Source organism: Pterocles gutturalis, unplaced genomic scaffold, assembly GCF_000699245.1.
Source record: "Pterocles gutturalis isolate BGI_N339 unplaced genomic scaffold, ASM69924v1 scaffold10378, whole genome shotgun sequence".
Classification (NCBI taxonomy): domain Eukaryota; kingdom Metazoa; phylum Chordata; class Aves; order Pterocliformes; family Pteroclidae; genus Pterocles; species Pterocles gutturalis.
Window position 1 is genome coordinate 16,622 of NW_010120496.1, and position 14,540 is coordinate 31,161.

The 14,540-nt window shown below is 37.5% G+C and overlaps 1 protein-coding gene across 1 annotated transcript in view; it reads right to left on the reverse strand.

Moving 5' to 3' along the window:
• ADCY7 (adenylate cyclase 7) overlaps positions 1-11,214 on the reverse strand; it is a gene marked incomplete at its 3' end in the record, with an annotated part of 27,830 nt that extends 16,616 nt beyond the window's left edge. The window contains exons 1-8 of the mRNA XM_010076927.1: positions 11,044-11,214; positions 9,590-9,790; positions 7,386-7,550; positions 6,453-6,602; positions 4,021-4,169; positions 3,597-3,708; positions 1,388-1,515; positions 982-1,140 (exon numbers count right to left, since the gene is read on the reverse strand). Of these exons, the coding sequence (XP_010075229.1) occupies positions 982-1,140; positions 1,388-1,515; positions 3,597-3,708; positions 4,021-4,169; positions 6,453-6,602; positions 7,386-7,550; positions 9,590-9,790; positions 11,044-11,214 (1,235 nt within the window). The remainder of the gene's footprint in view (positions 1-981; positions 1,141-1,387; positions 1,516-3,596; positions 3,709-4,020; positions 4,170-6,452; positions 6,603-7,385; positions 7,551-9,589; positions 9,791-11,043) is intronic.
• Positions 11,215-14,540: the final 3,326 nt, after the last annotated feature.

Consider the following 14,540-nt stretch of genomic DNA (forward strand, 5'->3'; position numbering starts at 1 on the left):
CAAGTACTGATTTGCACTACCGAGAACCTACAAAATCATTATCTCATCTGGGAATGGACAAAGGGAAACTTTTAATATGGTCTTTTTTGGTGCAGACTACCACAAAACAAAAAACAAACACACAAAAAAGTGTTTCTTAGCTGAATTCTAATCCCCAAATTCAACTTAGAGGACAGGAAAAAAAAAAAAAAAGAGAGAGCATACTTTCCTAAATGAGGAAAACACAAGATGCTGGTGTTTTTAAAAAATAAAAAAATATATTTTTCCTTTTCAATAAGCATCTTCAAAAAGATAGCATGGATGTCAACCTCAGACCCAACCCTCTGCACTGCTGAGCAGTACATGGCAGCTTACACTACTGTTCTGCCTCAGCAATTCTACTCAGGACTACTCATGTTCCTTCCCGTTCTGCCCATGACAAATGCTATGCAAAGAAAGCACAATACCAGCAACAGCTCCAAACTCATGATGCTCCTCATCAGGCTGCATTTTGATTTCTGAGTAGTGTTTTCTAGAGGGGGAGGCAGTGGTGGTGAATATAGTGCTAATATAAATGAAGCAGAACCGATCAATATAGTAACAAAACCAGCAGGTAAACACGCAGCTTTCTCTTGTCAACATAAGTAGCATACCTATCCTTTAGCTAAACTTACAAATATAGTGTTATCCCTGTGCGCAACATGAATTAACCTTAAGTCAACATAATGCACTGCTGAAGACGCAGAAGTTTCTCCAATGAAGGGAAAGTCAAGCACAAGTTTCTCCAATTAAGGAAAAGTCAAGCAGCAGTCACTTGCCTAAGAACAGTTCATTGAGAAGAATTAACATTTTACAGCTCTGCCAAGTATGCATTTGCCCTATTTTTATCATCCCATTATGAGGATTTGTGTGATGGCACAGTTACAAATTCCACACTCGTAAACCAGGATTATGGAAATCATGATGACAGAGTGAATCAGCACCCACAGGGAAGATCCTCACCCAGGTACGCCCGCGGACTCCATGCGGTTCGCTAAGGACACATCGTGTGACCAGACGTCATACTGCCATTTCCGGAGGCCGATGACACCGCACAGCACGTTCCCAGAATGAATGCCAACCCTCATGTTGATATCCACTCCTGTGGCTTCTCTCACCTGCCTGTGGAGGGAGGAGGGTATCAGAGCATAAGTTACACTTTTGATTTTCTCTCCTCCTGGAGATCTGCTAAGGTTTACTCTCATTATACACTTAGTGCAAAGACAAGAGACAAACTTACGACCTAATGCATAACTATCCCACTACAGCTAATAAATACACTTTGAATGTTGACAAGAAGACCAAGAATTACTTTATTCAATATCTTCATAGCCTTGATACATTAAAAAGTCTTCTGTGCTATACTTACTTGATTGCTTCACACATGTCGAGTCCCATTTTAACACAGTTCCTGGCGTGAACTGGTAAGGACACAGGTAGGCCTGAGACACAGTAGTAACAGTCTCCCAGGATTTTTATTCTCATGCATTCATTCTCCTGTGAAATGACAGTAAACATATTTAACAGCAAAAAATTAACTGCAAGTAGGCTAATGACACCAAAACTAGGACTTTTCTATACTGTTTTGAGAAAGTCAGACTTCATTCAACCCTTATTGAAGCAAAGCTTACTTCACATCCAATGCCTGGACGTTGTTTACTGCAGAGTAAGAGAAATGATCACTTCAAGCACTTCTGAAATAAAATCATCTTACTAGTTTCTGACTTTTTTCTTGGAACTATTTGCAATTGAGAAACTATAAATAAAAACTGTCACAGAATTTACTATCTAAAGGATGAAACCAACTTATCTATCTTTTAATCTCTGTCTTTATTAACACCTGGGCTATAGGCAGTTCGTTCACCTTCTCCTCAATTTTTGCATGGCAGCCTTGTAAGTAACATAGCGCAGTCTCAGGAAACCTGCACAGAATTTAGGGAGACACTAGGAATTAAGGTGCCCAGCCTGGTAGTTTTGCAGAAGCAAAATGGGGTTCACTTTTGTTTCAAATGTGACTGAAGAGGAAGCTGGCACACACTAGTTTTCTATCGGTAATAAAAAAGCTGCAACACTATCTGGCAGCAGAAATCTAACTGTGCAACAGAGGATACTGCTGCCTGTTACCAGCTGGAGAAAGGAAAGGGGAAAAGCAAAGAGCTCTTCATACTGTCTTTTGTTACAACATTACTGAAGAATGTTAACTACAAAGGTTGCAAGCAAGCCAGGGCTAATTCTGCAAGGCTGTGTAATGTTTCACTGATGAGCAGAGATGGCTTCGTTTGGGCCAGCTGACACCTTCAGCTACCCAACCCTCCCTGCTGTGGGAACAGCCCAGCAATTCTTCAATCAACTCCAAAATACCCTGATTTACAGCCAGCCCAAATCAGTGACAATTTACCAAGCTAAGCTGTTCTCCTTCATCAATGAAAGCCTGAAGAGAACATCCATCACTGTCCACCACCTTAAGCCATCCAGCAGGTTCTGCACGTTGCAGCAACGAGCTTAGATAGCCCGGTGCTTCAGTTTCAGAGATCAATGGGGACCCTAGCCCTAGACCAGAGCTGTTAGACTTCAGTATCCAGATAAGCCATCGACTTTTATTAGGTAAGTTGGAGCCTACAACATTTGTACATTATGGAAGAGATGACTGAGAATACTCCCCGGCAGAACAAAATTAGCACAAAAGGAGGAATCTCTTCTTATGGTTCAACCACAGAGTTGCAAAAGACCTTGACTCACTAAATCCAGACATTTTTTAAACAATGCAATTCACAGACAGGAGTGAGAAATTCAAACATATCACTCAAAATCTGGAATCTTTTCTATTTTTTTTTTTTTGCAACTGTTCCTCAGATACAAAAGACCATGTGTCTTTAACCTCATTTTCTACCTTGGCATGAAAAGGTTGGGGCAACTAAGATGATATGACGTATTCTGTGTGTTCTTAATAGCTGCTTTGCAACAATACAATTGCAATACAGTTAGTATGGCTCTCTTATCTGGCAGTACTAGATGTTTTAACAGCAACTGAATTAATACAAATACAAAGATTATCTGCCAGCCTGAGGTGTCAGTAGTAGGGGGTATGTCTTAATTGGGACCATTTTAATCTACTTCCCATTCTTACACTTCTCTGTAAATATCCATTACTAATTATTACTCCTGAGCTAAATAACCTCTTGGTCTGATGCCATATGACTGAATTTATGAATTTAAATGTGTGTTTGAAAGTTCTTCATTAGTAGAGCCAAAAACCAATCCTTCTAACTAAACACAGCAAAGCTCCTCGACAGAGTGTATTTCTTACAGCCCTATTACAATCATTTACTGCCATCAGCCAATTCCCTGAACAATACAGATAAACCTCCAGACTCAAAAATTGCAATGACAGTAACAACTTGCTAACTCTCCCATTTTTGTTTTAACGTGATTTTGCTAGTTAGCTTTAAAGCCAGAGCGGTCTTCCCTTCCTGACTTCAGAAGCATTAACACCAACTGCCTTCTGTCTTGCAGAAAAGACTACTTCTTTTTCCAATGATGATCTTTATCCCTACTGCACAACAAACTGCAACACCTACCTTTGCAATCTGATCAAACTTTCCAAAAAGTTCATTCAGCATCACTACTAGTTCCTTAGGAGAGCAGTCACTGGCAAGGCGAGTAAATCCTACAATGTCTGCATAAAGAATGCTAGACAAGAACAAAAGGAAAAAACAACATAACTGAAATATTAAGATATGGCTGTTCTGCAGTCAGATTAAATATTAAACTACATTTAATAGAAAGCATCTCTCTCTTTGGAAGAGAACTCTAGAAAAAAAAGTTCAAGTATCTCAACTGATTTAGAAGACAGCACCTCAGTTCAAGACACGTTCCCACAACACAAAAGCAGATCATTTCAGCCTGAATGTCTACCTCCAAATTTTAACTTCACTAGACCATATACACTGTTAAGGATCAGCAGCTTATATGAATACAATTACTTCTAGAGTTTCCACTTACCTAACATTTTGGTGCCGTTTTACATATAGACTGTGGAAGTTGTTGTCATGCATTTGCCTATTATCATTGGTTTCCTTTAGTCGCTCTATAATTGCTAGCTTCATTTCCATAGAGATATGAGCTGGCAGTATGGATAAAAGCAAATTTTCCTAAAAGGAGAGGGGAAAAAAATAATGATGCAAAATTCTTAACACAGTGAATTTGAAACAGCAGGATTTCAGTGACTGTAAGAAGGAATTTAAAAAAAAAAATGAAATGCCTTTATTAAAATAGCTTTTGAGTAATGCATATCAGGTTTTCTCGAAAAGACTTTTACATATCTGTTCTCAAAATCACTGATTTTACAGTTAAGTAAGGGCGTTGCATATTTTTTTTGCTTTGTTCCTAGTGACCTAGGGGTGACAACTTTCTGTGACTATGAAACACACAAAAATTTTGTACTCAGTACTACAATTTATGGATAAATGAAAACTTATTTTGTCCACCAATCTCAGTGTTATGTTCGCACCATTTGATAAAGCTTCTGGTAACAGATTTTATTCTATAACAATCAGTCTATGCCATATTAAAAACCCTTGTGAATTCTCAAATGCTAGAAAAGCAGCAACAGATACAAAAGTGTCAACAACATGCTGCTACAGCTTAAATGAACCAGGAACTGATGCCACTGAAATAAAGTCTTTTGAACTGAGGGAGAATGCAGACTCTTCAAAAACCACTTACACTGTTTGACTGTTCAGTTCACTGTTTTACACTGGCTTTGACTTAAAAGCCCGTTCTTCAAAGAAGACCCTGCTAAATTGCTGGGCAGAGGAGGAAGACAAAAAGAGAGTACTTTTAACCCAGGAAGGGTTCTTCCGCCCCAGAGACAGAGCCACCACAGAAGAGGAAACGTTGTGTGGAGCAGCTACAAGCAGCAACTTTTTCAGATTACATTGCCAGCAAGGTCAACACGTTGTGTAACTGAGGAAAACACTGTTCCTTTGGACCAAATCTTTGTGGCCTTCTCCTGTATACCCACTGCAGCAGTATACAGACGGCAGCAAGCTGCCAGGGTTACTTAACCAGTGCCTGCCACCAAAAAGAAATGCCTTGGGATCACAGTGGGAAGAGGGAGTGCTTGAGCACCAAGTACTGGCCCTACACACTAGGTATAGGCAGCAGTCTGTCCCAGAAAGAGAAACACCTCCTTCCCCTTCTCTAGCATTTTAATAGGAGAGTCAACCTTGGGGAACAATTTCAACTGATAGCAGCACCCCAGTGAATGTAAGGGGTCATTTCAAGCTGACACATCACAGTTTTCAAGAAGTGATGATGAACCCTGAACTGCATTTCTCACACATTTTCACAGAGAGAAAGCGGGTGGCAAAAAGAAGACTCAGAATTGTGTGACAAATTACAACACAGATGAAAAGCAAGCTGCCCACAGACTTAAGCACATCTACACTTCAAACAAGCAGCTACAAATAATAAAAAAAAAACAACCCAACAAGTAAGTTACCACACCACCCAAAGAATGAGAGCAAACTGCCTCTGTAAGCTGATTAGATGCTTCCCTGGCTGCTGTGAGGGGAAATTCTGCCAGGACTTTAATGCAGATTTGTCATCTCATCTCACAAGATTATCATCAGAGGACAGATCGCACTAGCAGTGTAGCATTTTCTTCTTTTCAATTTGATCAAGTCAGTCACTTTTCAGCCCCTTCCTTTCATCTAACAACTGGTGGGCAGAGAACTCAGTACACATCAGCCTTCTAGAGCCGCTGTTCTTAACCCTACTTATACCAGGATAACAGAAGAAAGGCATCCTAGTTTCAAGCTTTGATACTTTTTTTACAACCCTTCCTCAGTAAGAAATCCATGTTCCTTGCTTATTCTTTAAATACTACTGGAGTTTATGGAAATAAATGATGTCATACTCAAATACTGTAATCTATTATATGATTTTTTTTCTCTCTTAGGCTACAATTTTCTCCTTCTAGCAAAAGAAAAATAGTTTCTGAGACCAGAAAACACAAGAACAAGTAATACTTTATAACTGAAAACAACAAGAAAAAAAATTGACCAAGGAAGTGTGAAACTGCTAAAATTACCTTACAAATATTTTTCAGGGCATCAAGGGCATGTTCTTTTAAGCTCCTTTGGGCCAGTCCCAGTAACAATTTGTACTAGGAAAAAAGTAACTAAAATAACTTGCAATTATATCCCTGTTGCAAATACTGTGATTTTCATACAGACAAGCCACAGAGAACAGCTTCCTCCCTTTAACTTCCTTCTTTTGTTACAAATGGCACAACTTTTATTTTTGATGCTAGGTGGGTATCACAAAGATTGGACCAAGCCTTTCAACGTGCATTAGTCACCAACCTTATAAAATTATACAGACTTTAGAAATGAAAACAAGCAATTCATAACAAGGATTAGTTCACTCACTTGTTGCCTCTTTTCAATCTTCAGTTTCATTCGGACCTGAATGCACTTTAATGTGTACCTATACAAATCCCACGATGCAACCTGCATTTGCCGTTTGTGAAATGCACCCATGAAGTTACCACAAAGAAAAATGACAACATTGGCAAATAGCTGCACAAAAAGAAAAATATTTAGCTACTGCAGAACAGTCATTGATACTTCACCAGTATACATACTTGTCCCTTAAAAACAATCAATTCCAGGCCACATTCAATTTTTCTCTTACCCTGTCACACACCAAATCACAGTGTTTCAATTACCCAGGATGTACCTGGGAAATATAAGCTAACTTTCACAGTCACAGGCATTCCTGTATGAACATTCAGTATAATGAAACAGAAAATTTTGCTATATCATTTAACATCTATTTGCTGGCACCAGTGTTTGATTTAGGGAGAAACCAGTCTACAAACTCATGCGTGAGTGTGCTGTGTGAAGTCTGACACACACCTGCATCAAAAGAGCTGGGGTGCTCCTTTGAACACACCCTGTTAATAAGTGTTGGGAGCCCTGAAAGCACCCAGTAGCATTCCTAGGCTCTGCTGACTCCCCAGGGCAGCAATGGCCCTTTTGATCCACCCTGTAATGCAGTGCCAGATGAAGTTAGATAGGACCCATCTGAAACAGCACAGATTGGGAAGAACGATTGTGACAAAGTTGGTCATTTTTTGAGTAACTTAGTTGAAAAATTAAAATAATAATTCTGCTTCTTCAACTTAGGTCAGAAAACTAAAATGCATTATAGATGAAAAGAATTGCACCCAGGCTCGACATCCATGAATTTGGAACATCCATATGTAAGCTTGGAACTTATCTAAACAGGATAGTTACACCAATATCAAACGGTAATACAACTAGGATATTTAATTACTTAACCAAGTAGTAATTCCTTACCTGAAATAGAATGGATTCCTTATTTTCCTGAGAAGTCATGCTTACCACAATGCTTAGAACAATAATATGGGAGAGAGCAGAAAGAACACTAATTATGACAGCACCTCTCATCCCAAAGGGTAGCATGGTATAAACTGTGAAGATTATGAATAGGAAGAATGGCACCTTTGGAAAGAAAGAGAGAAAGAAAGAAAAAAAAAATAATAATCACACATAGGCGTTATTAGGTGCCTGCCAAAAAAACACTACAGAATAAGGAGGAAAGTAGGATTCTTGCTCATTTTCATGCTGAATAATTAAATATTAAAATTTTCAAAGCACAATTTGAAACATAAAGACAGTGGTAGTCCTAAAAGCTTTGAGAGAATTAGCAGCTATAGATTCATCGATAAGACAGTTTTAGCATGACATACCACCTTTAATTTTCTCCGTTGTCCTCGCCCTTCATCCGCAATTTATCCAGTACAGCTGAAGATGCACTTTGTACATCACACATCAGGAACAGTGTGTTGCAAGGATAGCAATATTGAATAGAATCAGATCTCTTACCTTCTCCAAGTTATTATTCTAATCTTAACCATCACCTGATCACATGTGTGTGTTTACTACATATTTGATAAGAACCAAAAATACAACCAATACTACTTGGTGCTGACACGAGAATAATCATTATTGCCACTAACTACATATTTAGCTGCAGGGATTTTCAAAATGCACAATGATCCACTAAACTGCTTGGGATCAGAAGGAAGGTCTATAAAACTTATATCCATACTTATAGATTTGTTATAGTGTTTAGCTCATATATATGGAAATTAACAACCCTGATGAGAAGAAAATATTGCAGTGTTCCTGGTTCATCTTTATCTCATCATCGCAACTCAACTCATGCCATTCCGGACACGAGCTTCCTTCAAGGAAGTCTCAAGGCCCAGACTGCACTTAAATGTTTTGCTAGAGTAAATAGCTCAGTAAACAAACAAGCAAGCAAATAAAAGTTTATATTCAGCAAAAGTAAGCTTTTCATGTTCCTCTTTACTCTTTTAGCTGGACTAAGAAAACTCTTTTCCTGCCATATGCACAAGCCCTACCACACACTGATCTGAATGCTGTGTAATAGCTTTATGAGCACGGATGAGCAAAGGTCATACTTGCATTTAAATAGTAGCTTTAATTAGTGATAAATTCATAGCTTGAGATAAAAGTCTGAAATGAACCTATTCAATTCTATTTTCTAATCTAGAGTCTCTTTATATTTTAGGCTTTAAATCAATATTAATGAATTATTACCATATGACAACAACACAAGACACTGGCTTGCAGAAATGAAAGCAGCAAAACCAAATCTTGCTTCATTACATGCTTGTACTTATAGTTAAGAACAGTAATTTTTTTTTTTTTTGTCCTAAGGTAATACCTTCTTCCTTAAGTTATAAAATACTGAATAGCAACTGTAAGTACACGGTGCTGGATCCAGGCCATAATACAAATCAGATTTTGGTTGTTTAACTGATAATTATATCTTTCTTTATTTGAAATAAAGAGGGGAAGAGGAAGAGTTAGTAAAACGAGATAAAAAGTCATTTTTATTTAATTAAAAACTCTTCTGTTTACATTATGAGAGTTTAGGAGGAGTTTCCTACAGATTATGATATTTTTGGCATAATGAAATCGCCCGTCTTCTGATCAGAGATACTAAGCAATGAACTGTAGCCACACCCAGCTATGCCAGGATGTGTCATTCATTCTTATTGTTCACTTCACCTCTCCCACTGATCTGAAAACATGCTCCCTAGGGCACACCCAGCTCTATACATTTCTTGAACACCACTTTGACCCATATAAATTAACAAAGCAAGTATTGGTAATGAAAAATTCTCTTAAAGATTAATTCATAGTAATTAAAATTTAGTAAAAATCTAAAATAAAATTACAATTCAATTACAACTTAAAGATGCATTTCCTGCACAGATTTATGCAGTTAGCCAATTTTCTCAGCTGAACTCTATTTTCACTATAATAAAGAATACAAACTATAATTGACTATAATAAACCAATAAAACCAATTCAGAAAAGTGAATCTAAATCTCAAGAAAAAATTATTATGCAGTTATAACATTCAGAAAAAATAAAGCACATAAACATATTCATATATGCTGACTACCAGTTCTATATAAGTACCTGAGTGAACAAGACAGACGTACCTGTTCCCACAGTTGATAATTATTTTCTTTTTCAAAAAGTGATACATATCCTATGATTAAGAAGCAAATCCAAATCATAACTCCACAGAACGTTAGCCACCTCCGAAACAGGGATTCAATACATAAAAGTAAGAACATGACTGCAAATATGGCAAGAGCAGCACATACTGCAATAATGAAGGCAAGATGATAATCTGCTTCCTGCAAAAGCAAAACAAAGTGTTACATTTGGTCTACACGACCCCTCTAGAAAAATGGAAAACGCATCTATACTGTCCTGGAAACAGCTTAGCTTCAAAATATGCTAACCTGAGTTCCTCAGTCATCTAGCTGTGGCAGCGTTAACACTTCTGATATTCACACACACAGAGACAATATCACAAATACTATTACACATACCCAGTTGACCCCAGTTCCACCATTATTATTTTCCAAATCAGTGTTTCGGGGTTTGTATTTGAAGTGAAGTTCTAGCTATACTACATTGTACAATGCAGATGTACCCAAAGAAACGCATTTAAGGAGTTCAAGCTTTGCTAAAAAGGAGTGCAACAGCTCTTTTCCCAAGATTTATAGGAGATCATTTGTCACATACAAATAGTGTTGCTACTTCTTTCCTTTTTTAAGAAATAAAAGCTAAAAGGGATACAAGTGCAACTAATAAGATTAGATTTGTTGCTAAAGGAAGACTTAAAGATACTTTATCATGAAGCACAGTATTTGGAAAGCAGTTTTAGAAGGCATTGAAGGATTATAACAGCTTCCTTATTAGCTTTTTACAACATTATCTTTAAATCAACTCCCCTTTCTACCAGCTGTCAACCGGGCTGGCTTGAAGAACACCTGATTTCTTTACAGGAAATCATATTACACTACACAACAAAAAATTCTTTAAGCTGCATTTTTCCTACACCTATAGGACCCTGCTCTTTTCTAACTAACTACCGATTCAACAGATCATCTGTTGTACTGGAAAATCGCTGTTGTGTTTTTATTACAAAAAAAAAAAAAGTAATGAATATCTATAAATCCTTTTAAAAAATCACCTCAGGAACCATAACCAATGAATCACTATATTATTTTACATTTCTTAGGTGACTCTAAAAAGACAATATGAGAAACACAGAGAATTTTAACTTAAGTCCTTGTTCCCTTTATTACTTATTTACTATCATAGCTACCACTTAGCATAGACTATGATTTGTTCATAACATACAGGAAGGAAAGACCAATCCTTATTAGTAACTGTACATGTGTCTGACAACACTGTCTTCTCTCTTCCCTGTCCCTTCAAAAACATACACAGCACCACATACACAATCAATTTATTTTCAACAGTGCAACTTTGACACCATGTGGCTCAAAAAATAATTTATCCAGAAATGTTTTGTGTGCTATTATAGTGATTCCTCATCTTTGAAAACACAAAACACAAAGAAAAAACGTATACTCACTTCTGTGACAAAAAAGATTACAATTAGAGTAGTCCAGAAGATGATTGCAATGAAGAGCAGCAACAGCAGGAGGGGATGCTGCTGGCTTGTGTAGCGGTACTTCTCATAGAGTGGGTCTGATACCCTGCAGTCATCATTTTCGTTGAAGAAGTATTTACCTTTAGCTGGCATTTTCTCCTGGGTTGGCTTCTATTTCTGTGAGTTCCCAGTGCACACAATAAGACACAGCTGAAGCTACTGCTTCAAAGAGAAGTTTTGTCTTTTCGCTGCTGCCTCTGTGATCATTAGGCACATCGAGTAACCCACGTTCTCTGATTTTACTTCTCATGAGCATTAACTTCAGATTTCCAATGCAACCAAAAGCAAAAGAGTCAGCCTCCCCAAAACCACGGGCAATTCATCACCAGGTCTACGCATGAATCTCCAGATCAGCTTTTACTTGTGCAGATAGGAGGTCTTGGCGTGGCTTTTTTTCAATTATTATTTTGCAAGTCTCCAACACCTTTCCATAAGCTTGAACCTCACTTCCGGGGATGAACTCTGCAGAGAGACAGTATTATTAAAGTAATGGATTCAATCAAGTGTACAGAGTGTTCCCCAAGGGGAGGGGGAAAAAAAAAGTACATTCCTTCAACTTCCTATTTGCATGCTCTAACCAGCAAGCAAAAGCTGTTTCTTGCTGGCGGGGTGAAAGCCCAACAGCCCCGTGTGTGGGCAATGCTGCAGAGACAGGGCTTGGGCAGCGCTTGCCAGTGGCTGCTCTGCGCACACCAACTGCACCTTTCTCTAGCAACTGAAACATTGTCAGGTGAGGAATGTACTCAATTTATTTGTCTCCTCTTGAGCAAATGACATAGTTTCCATGAGCACGTTGTGTAACTGAATACTAACAACCTTTCTGAAGTGATGTGCACGCCTGTGTGTTTGTGTATATATAAAAGAATCCTTAATCACAATCCACATTGTTTGTATTCTTTTTCAAAACATGCATCTTAATTTTTAAGAAATCATTTTTTAATTCCTTTCACACTTGAATTAAAAGGCACAGAAAATGAGAAAAGAATACAGGTGTTCTAGTCAAAATTCATTAAACATTTTTTTTTAAAAAGACACTTAACATCTAGTTCTATATATTTCATTCAACTCTAATTAACAGTGCTTCCAAGGCAATAGGTATGTTCTGCTAAGAATGAACATTAAAGAATGAACTGTATTGTTAATTATTAATGATCAATGTTTTTCAAATAGATTAATTAATGGAGTTCATCCAATGCCAAGAGACGTAAAACAAAAACAAAACAAAAAAAAAAAAGCAGAGGGATAGAATGGAGGGAAGCATGAAAAACAGGATTTCAGAAGAAGTCTTAATAAAACTTGATAACAGGACAACAGCTTCTTTGCCACTTGACTGCCGTCACCATGGTGCCCCAGGCTATTGCTCTGGGGAGAAATAACCTGCTGAAAGACTTGTAGAAAAGCCAAATCCTAGTCAGTAACTCCCAAAAAGCAAAATACTTAACCACACACATGTTTAGACTGCATTCACACTACAGCTAGAAGTGGTGTTAAGGAAAAAAGTTTCAGAAACCATACGGAGTGATTTAGCCTATGCAAACAAAGTCAAACACCAGCATACTACCCAGCTATTAATGACCAAGGACACAAAACCAGATACACCAAAACTGAGACTAGGCAAAAAGAAAAAAAATGAACTTTCGCAGCAAAATGAGTAACTACAATTTCTTACCCAGAGTATATCACAAACTTGGATTAACCACAAAAAAAGATAAAAGACCATACTGCATCCCTTTCATTCAGTGACACCCAGAATAAACTCGCATAGTTATTAAAAACTGAAATAAAACTGAAGGCACCTCTCAATACGTCTCTCCCATGTATAGTTAATCGTACACCTAATGTCTCACCTGTACTGGTTATTACCAAGCTTTTCTTCATAATAAAAGACTTCCCATTTTTCAGCTGAAAAAAATTCTTCTGGTACTCATACCGTCTGCACGTGCACAATCATGCTCTTGCAAAGGTGTGCACATGCATCTTAGAAATCACTGACAATTAAAGTAAAGGAGATGCCAGGAAGAAATTGAAACATTCAAATCATGCCCTCATGCATTTTCCAAGGCATACAGGCAACTGCAGAATCACTTCACTTGAGTGTAGGCCAGTTTTTTCTGAAGAATAAACTATCAGAAGGTGTGCACGGGGCAAGTACTTTAATCTGAATTCATCTTTCAGTTAGAAAACCAACACGCTATAGGCAGTGACGGACCAGAGAGACAGACACCTCACTGAACAGCCTGAAGAATTCCTTTACCATGAGGACGGGGGTGCAGCACTCTGCCTGGTGTGATCCACTGTACATAAGAGGCTACAGGCTTGTTGCCCCAGTTCCCTCTAAAAGTATACTTTCAGAACAATGAAAGAATTCTTTAACATACTTGCAGAAATGTGATTTTGAGGGTAATTTTTACACTATTAGGTACTTTGAGAGGCAGTTTTATTTTTTCCAATTAGCAGAACCAAATAAATTTTCTAAAAATAACTATTATTTGCTAAGCAGTAATACATCTGCAATTATGAGACACAAGTAATCCTGTCTTGGGCTACTTAATATTGAAATCCAAGAAAAATTACTTCACAGCTTGCTTCCTCTAATTTATTCTTCTATGTCAATGACAAAACAATACCAGGAACAATCTCTATTCTACAGAACTCCACTGTGTGGCTGTGGTTCAGTTATCTGATGTTCAAAAGATAAAGAAGATGTCAAATGTCAGCTTGGAACTATCTCTGAATATTATTTAAGAGTTTTACAAGACATCAAGTTGAAGAGACATGGCTCTTCAATGGTTTAATCCATTTTATTAAAAAAAAGAGAGTGCTACCTTATCGATTTGTTTATTCCTCTGCTGATCTTCGTAGATACACATTACAAGCAATTATGAATGACTCCTGGGTCACAGCATTTTCTCCTCAAAACTATTAGGCAAAGAAACCTCCAAACAGTACTTTATTGATTTACCAAGAATCTATAATCCACTGCACGAATGCTACTTTGAGATTAATAATTCAGCTCTGAACTACTTCCAATGTGCATCCCATGTCCCCCTGTCCCTACCACTCCCTTTTTAAAAAGTAGCACAGAGCAACTTGTGCTCCTTCAGTACAAGTTAAACATTTTTAAAACTGCAAATTACTTGCAACACACAAAATTAGCTATTTGAGACTCATGCAGTTACGCATTAGTTGAATAAACACATTTTTACATGTGACAAATGTAATTATCTGCTAGTCATCATCTTACAATCAAAAACAGAAATACACACGCACACACACACGTGTTAATACAGGAATTGTATTTCATGTCCAAAACCACTACAAACACTTAAACAGCTTTTTGCCTTTTTTTTTTTTTTTAACATTACTGGCATTACCTCTTTCAATTAACCTACAAGACAATCCTTTGTTTAAGAAACTTT